This window comes from Microchirus variegatus, assembly GCF_963457635.1.
Source record: "Microchirus variegatus genome assembly, chromosome: 18".
Classification (NCBI taxonomy): Eukaryota; Metazoa; Chordata; class Actinopteri; order Pleuronectiformes; family Soleidae; genus Microchirus; species Microchirus variegatus.
The window spans coordinates 15,298,640-15,306,113 of NC_139819.1; the positions used below are offsets into that span (position 1 = coordinate 15,298,640).

The following is a 7,474-nucleotide window of genomic DNA, read 5'->3' on the forward strand; positions in this document are numbered from 1 at the left end:
TGAATATGTACGTTTCACATTTTTACTGTAAACGCTCTTTGCAATTCTACAGCATTGTGCGAAAGAGAAATACACCACAGTCACTTATTTAGAACAAACAAGAAACACCCTTTTGGAACAGTACATATTGTGACTACATCAAAACGGATATCATCCGTTGCAACGCAGTGAGGAAAGTATCTCCTGGCGAATCTGCCCTCTGCATGACTCTGCTGTGATGTCGTCACACGCTGCCTCCATGGCTGCAAGCGGGGCCATTTTGCGCATGTGGACGTCGGTTTTAAACCTTCCACCTCCATGCAGAGAAAAACTCCTCTATCGGATTAAGGAATGGGGAGTAGGGAGGGAGATATTCGACCAGCATCATGTGCTGCAAACCACTGTCTGACCAGATGTGAGTGGTGAAAACGGACATTATCCCACACAACAACATACTTGTTGAGTTGGCCTCCACCACTCTCATTCTCAGGGACTATGTCCTTAAAGAGTGTCCAAAAAGTCAGCAGATGTTGTGTATTATATGGACCAAGAAGGGGGATATGGGTGAGGACGCCATTGTCTGAGATGGCTGCACACATTGTGACATCCCCCCCCCCCACCCCCCACGTTGGCCTGGGACATCAGTGGTCGCTCTCTGTCCAATGTGATTTCTTCCACGCGGCGCCTTCTCCCTTTGGCCAGATTGAAACCTGCCTCATCGATGTATATGAATTGTGCAGTGGTCAATATTGCCAAATACATAGTTATCCTCTATGACAGCGCTTTGGATTTCTTTCACCCTTATTGCATTGTTTGCAATCACCATTGCACAAATAGCTTCTTCTTGCTGCAGGGTAAAAAGGGGCCCTTTCTCCCCGCATCCTCATCCCTCTTCCACGACGCTGACCTTCCATGTGTCACAGAATTGTAGAAATGGTACACACTATGTCCTGCTTGGTTCATATATGCTTGCCAAGTGAGGGTTCATGGGATTCATCCCTGAGTGACTGTGAACAAGTGTCTCGTCATTGGTTACAACTAATACTTCACACACCTCCTCATGAGTGAAATCTGAAGTTCTCCTTAGAGCAATTGTTCAATTTAGGGTGACATTTCCAGAAAAAAAAATGTTAAAGAAAGGTATAAAATTTGCTTGACAGAATTTGATGAACTAGTTAATTCATTGTTTTATGTAATGACTCAAGCAATGAGGGAGCTACGAGGTTGTGTGATGTTGTGTAGTAGGAAAAACAGAACCACAATCTCTGTGGAACCCAAACTCAATTGAACTAAATCATTCCCTCTTTTACCATTTGTGTCAAAGTGAAACAGACTTCCATAAAAAAGCAGCTGATAATTAGATTGTGAAAACAATAATCTATTCACTATTGCAACTAGTGATATACAGTGATTTTCTGTGCAAATGAGTACCTTCTATACTTATGTTGTTCATTGATTGATAAAATAGAATTCATTTTGAAAAGAATCTCTAAAACAGACTTTCATTTACAACAGTTATTTTTGTATTGCATAAATCAAACTTTATTTCAAGGCAGATGGAAACTAATAATAAGACAGCACATGTCTCTGTAACCCTTAACATGTACATGCTGCTTTGTAAACAGAAGCATGTCACAGTGCTAACATTAGCATGATTAACTCTTAACTATGGATGGGAATCTGTATTGTCAGTATCTGAATCAGTCTGATACTGGTCAAAATCACTGGATCGCATATCAGACACATAAAAATGTAAACAAAAATCAGCATTTCAGCTTTGTTTGTTTTTTTGGTATTGTCCCATCCCTAGTCTTAACATCAATGTGTTGTAGTCCCAACGTTAGCATGTTACACGCTAATATGAACATGTTACAGGGGAAACATTAACAAGTTGATTGTGCTAACATTAGCTGGTCACTTTGCTAGCATTAGCATAATGCCTGCTTGTTGTCCAGATATCATTTTGACGGACAGAAGGGACACGAGTTATTCTTGCTGGACTGCAGCCACGTCCTGATACAGTCTTTGTGGATGGTGTGGGTGCAGCTCAGTGGGTGGCGGCTCTCTGGGTCCACAGCGTTCTGGCACATGAGGCAGAGTTTACGGGCCCCGTAAGCCTGACCTCCACTTGGCGCTGCTGCCTGGGCTCTCTGTGGGGAAGGCAAAGGCCTCTGGATTGGAGCTACTGGCCGCCCAATGGGCCCTAGGGTCAGCCTCTCATTCTGTGTCAGTTTGAGGCTGATCTGCTCAATGACCTCCTCCAAGGACATGCCAGCTAAGGTGCCGCGGGAGCTTTTCACCTGCTGGAGCAGCTGAGTCAGCTGAGCCCTGTTGCACTGTGGGAAGCGGGCCCCAAGCTTCTCCAGGATCTTGTCTAGTTTGCCAGTGGGGGCAGAGGTGGTGGCACTGGACGCACTGGGGGGAGGTGTGGAAGGACCCACAGGGTGGATAGGTTGAACAGGAGGAGACGGTGAAAGACTGGGAGGGGGTGTCACCCTAAGTGGTGCTCTGATGTGGGGTGGGAACTGAGGGTGAGGCTTCTGCAGAGGTGGGAACTGATGAGGATCCTGGGGCTGTGGTTGAAAATAATGTTCGGGGGGTGGGTGGTGTCTTGGGTGTGGGTACCGCGGGCGGAATGGTGGTCGGTACTGTTCCTGGTAGTAATGTGGGTGTCTTGGTGGAGGGTAGGGCCGCACCATTAGGTTGGGAGGAGAAGGGGGGGGCCCAAACTGAACCATTGACTGCATCACCTGACTGAATCTGAGGTCAGCCTGTGGGAGAAGACAAGCATGTAACAAATATATTTTAAATGTTTTAAAATGTGTGCCGTCACGTGTTGTACCGTGGGGATCTGTGGAAGGGATGGCACGTTAATCCTGGGTAGGGACCCTAACTCTCGACCCTGCTGCAGCTGTAGCAGAACCTCCTGAAAGCGGCCCTGGAGCTCAGCCTGGTTCCTCCGGACCACGGCCTCCTTCTTCTCCCACTTCAGCCTCTCATGAGGATAGTCCTGAGGAAGCTCCACCTGCAGCATGTTCAGGTACTGACCCAGCTAAGACAGACAAAGACATGACCACCACCATGATTTTCTGGACTAGGGATGGAATAATACACAATTTTATTATACATCACACTAAAACACACTCAAATTGATCAGGGTGAATGTCAAACATAAATGGGGTTAGGGTTATGGTCAGTAAGGATAAAATAGAACTGAAATCAGGGTTCAAGCTAACAAAATGTGGACTGCTGCACAAAAAAAAGAAAAATTGCGTAACGGTCCTCAATTTTGCGTTTCAGTGTCGTACCGATTTCCCTGTTGCAACATGTCGTGTTCTTGGACCCCTTATTTGATAGCAGCCTCCCAAAGCTGCAGTTTGGAGGTGAATTGCCTCCCACCCTCATAGATCTTTTGCTTGAGGATTGCTTGAGTTGTGCTCATAAGTTTACATACCCTGCCAGAATGTATGATTTCTTAACCATTTGTCAGAGAATATGAATGATAACAGAAAAACTTGTAAACTTTTGATCAGGGTCATTTGGGTAGTTTGTGTTGTAATTATGAGTTAAAAAGAGTAAACACAGTCGTTTGACAATAAATGGCTTCAGCCAACCACTAACCATGAGTGAAAGACAAGTTTTTGTGTTATCATTCATATTTTCAGAAAAATGGCCAAGAAATCATTCATTCTGCCAGGGTATGTAAACTTATGAGACAGTTACTCATGTCAGCGCTCTGCTTATTAATATGATGTGATTGAAGTTTTACATGACATAGTGGCCATCACTAAACATATGCTTAAAGCTTTAACACTTCAAAATAAAAGCCTTGATGTCTGTACCTCTCTGTTCCAGGCCTCGATGCGAGTCATGGCGACGTCCCTCTGCTTTTCAACTGCTACAGTCTCCTCCGCTAAGGCTAACTGCTCGGCCTCTCGCGCTTCCTTCCTCACACGTTCCATCTCCTTCCTCAGCTCCTGCAGCTCCTCCTGCCACCTTCGCTGCTCCTCCCGTTGCTCCTCTGTGAGTGTCATCAGCTTCGTCTCGCTCTCCACCAGCTCATTTGTCAGCCTGATAGCAGAAAGAGGAGATGCTGTTTCAAAATGACTTAGTGTTTATTTGACATTTCTCCACTGAAATATCAACCTACAAGTCAATAAAATACAGAAGTAAAGAAGATACAGTCGATCAGCTCAGTCAACACGTCCTTCTCTTTCACCTGTTTTTCTCCTCCTCTGCTCGGTTCTTTTCTGAGGCCATCTCTTGTTTTTTCTTCAAGAAATTCTTCCTTGCAGCCTTGGAGTTGTTCAGCTGCAGTTTGACTTGCAGAGACTCCAGTTTGTCCATAAGAGCCTGAAACACAGTCGGTCTGTCAGTGTCCATGTTTTAGATCACAGTGTCTACAAACCTGAGACAAGCAAGGACATTAAATGGAAGGTGTAAACACACACAAGCTGTAATGTGATTGTTGGAACAAATTTTGCACAGGTAGTGTGTCACACATACAGGTAACTCCTCTCTGTGCTGAGAAGCAGTCAGACATGAAAACGTGATGTGACACAAAAATATTTACTTAAGAAAACTTGAATTTCTTGAGTTCAAGTGGTGATACTGCGTAAGCAACGCAAGCTCGAGAGCTCTAGCGCCACCAACATGCCAAATTTGGTAATTAGACTCATGACATCATCCTGGGGACACCCCAAACTAATGACCTTTGACCGCTAGGGGGCTACATATTTTGTCCAATCTTTATGCAACTTGGCATATGATATTCAGGCCAAGCTGAACAACTGTGTTTTTTTTCAAATTTCAAAACAGATTGGCTGTGACACCCATCCAAATATGACGGCATGGCCGCAAAACAGGAAGTAAGCCCATTTCTCAGCCACCCTTCAACATATCATATTCAAACACTGTACAAAGATTCATGACCTCATCCTGGGGATTATACAAAAATGGTGACCTTTGACCTCTGGGGATGCTGTGTTTAGTTTATTTAATTTCAACACACGACAAAAGTAAACCATATCCAGAAAAGCTAGTAAAATAAAGTGTTACCTACACTGCAAGTGGCAGTGTACTCCAAATGCAACCAATCTAATTAATTTACAACAGGGTATTGTCCGTACAGCATAGTTGCCCATAGCATTAATAATACATTTGAACCGAGTGTTAGACATGTAATAGTATAATGATGATGAAACAACTTAATCAAAATTAAGCATTCTCAATAACATAATTAAATAACTGCATAGCATTTGGCCTGGATACAGGTATAAAGAAAAGCAAATATGTTGGTTGCCTACACAGATCTTAGTAATCATTGTCCTGCTACTATATATTACAACAATAATCAAAGGTTCTATGCAGGTTTAATAGGAAAAAGCTGCAACAGCAATAAGGGGTCAAGCAGAATCGACCAGAGCAGCAACGGCGACAAGATAAAGCTCCTCCCCCATCACCCCTGGACACACAAGCATTTGAACTGGATGGAACATGTTATCATCAGTTTCGTAATTAATACGTAATAGATCGACTGTGATATGATCACACTCACTGTGATTATAATGCCCTCATAGAGGTCAAAGGTCACCAAGTTATTCGTGCATCATCAGGATGGTGGTCATAAGAGCATGTGCAAAGTTTGGTTTGGATAAATAAAAACCTTGCAGAGATGTGAGCTAACTTCCTGTTTAAAATCCCCCCTAAGGTTAACGGTCACCAAATGTGTTGGGGGGTGTTCCAAGGATGATGTCATGAGTCTATTTACCAAGTTTGGTTAAAACATGTTAAAGGGTTGCTGAGAAATTGGATTACTTCCTGTTAGGCTTAAGTGGTTAAAGTGCTGCTGCTGTTGACAGCTTGAAAAAAAAAGTAATGATAGAGTTACTCTGCATAACAGCATGATAGTACATTTACAGAGTCACAGAAAGAAAGAGAGAGGAGCACTAATTTTTATTTTTTAGCATTTTGACCTGGTGCTGGCGGGTTGCTTCTTCCTTCTTCTTCTGCAGTTGTTGTTTGTGTTTCTCTTGCACCGTCTCCTCGTCACTCTGCTTTCTCATTAGACCGTCATATTGCTCTGACAGGGTGGTGCTGTATTCATACATCGCCACCACCTTGCTCTCCCAGTCTGGCTCTGTGTTGATGCCCGAGTCACGTGTCATGTTTTCTGTCTGCACAGCTTGAACGTTCTGCACCAGCTCTGAGAAAGGAAACAAGGAAGGAATGATTTAATTATTTATCGACTCCAGTGGTTACATTCTATTCCACAAAAAGACATTAAGGCACATAGGTGATGTAGTGTTAGACGAGAATGCATTACTAAAAATGCTCAGAGATCACTGGTGTCACATGAATCAGATTTAGATTTAAGAGTAGAGATTCAATTCAGCTGCTTTACATGTGAATGTGTATGTTTCCCATACAACAAAGAAATAATTAAAACTGGATAATTTTGCTCACGGATATCTTAAGACATTTGGGAACATAATTTCAAGGGTTTAGGAAACACCGATCAACATTTTTAATTTTATTTTGTGGACCACACAAGTACTCAATTCATTGAGACACAAATGCAGTCGTTCACGGTTTAACTCTTCTTTAACAAACAGAGAGAGTGTTGGCTAGTTGTTCTTAACAAACTGACAGGTAAATGAAAAATGACGTTTTTTTATTTTACCTATCACTGTCAGCTTCGCTAACTCCAGCTCCAGTTCTTCTTCTGGACTCAGACAACGTTGTTCCTCTGAAGTAACATCCCCGCTAGCCTGCATGCTAACACAGCTACGAAACTTAAATCCTGCAGTGTTACGAATACCTGACGCACTCCGTGTGTGTTAGCCAATCAGTCACTGAACATAAAAACTGAAAATATATATATATATATATATTGTTGTTTTTACTTCACTCGCAGTTGTCAACTTCCCTACCTACTCGACTCCATGAGCTATCGGTGCGCTGTCGAGTACAGTCCGACTGAGAAAAGCGCCATCGACCAAAGGTTCCGCAATCCGCCTACGTTCCATAAAACTTCATTGAACATCGGTCAGCAGGCAAAAGGCAACATAAAAAGGCGAAGAGTTTAACAAGTCGGATAAAAATAACAAAACGCAACCTTTTATGTCATGTAAACTTCAATTATATATATATATATATATATCTATATGTATATATTTTTTTTCATGGAGTTGTTATGATCACTTTTTTTCGTTCTGTCTCTTCGATACATTTCATATAACATTAACGTGTATCCTGAAAATGTCATTTGGTTTGGATGTAGGCTTTGAAAAAATAAAAACACCACGTGCAATTTGTGTATATTTGTTAACTCATTGGTTCATAAAAAAACAAATTCCCAGAAACGAGTAGAGAGTGAGGCGTCTTCTCTTTTTGCCTCCTCTCTGCTTCCCATCGGGACTCCCGGTAGTCACATGACAGAGCTGGGAAAACCTCCTGACTACCCGCTCCTCCTCCCGTCTCCCCGTCACAGTCG

The 7,474-nt window shown here is 42.8% G+C and overlaps 1 protein-coding gene across 1 annotated transcript; it reads right to left on the bottom strand.

Moving 5' to 3' along the window:
• Positions 1–1,658: 1,658 nt before the first annotated feature.
• rnf214 (ring finger protein 214) lies at positions 1,659–6,895 on the bottom strand. The gene is made up of 6 exons (XM_083904940.1): positions 6,662–6,895; positions 5,955–6,184; positions 4,199–4,332; positions 3,822–4,050; positions 2,822–3,031; positions 1,659–2,750 (listed from the first exon to the last, which is right to left on the bottom strand). The coding sequence occupies exons 1-6, from the start codon at positions 6,753–6,755 to the stop codon at positions 1,938–1,940; spliced, it is 1,710 nt and encodes a 569-aa protein (XP_083761066.1). The 5' UTR covers positions 6,756–6,895; the 3' UTR covers positions 1,659–1,937.
• Between the last annotated feature and the right edge of the window lie 579 nt (positions 6,896–7,474).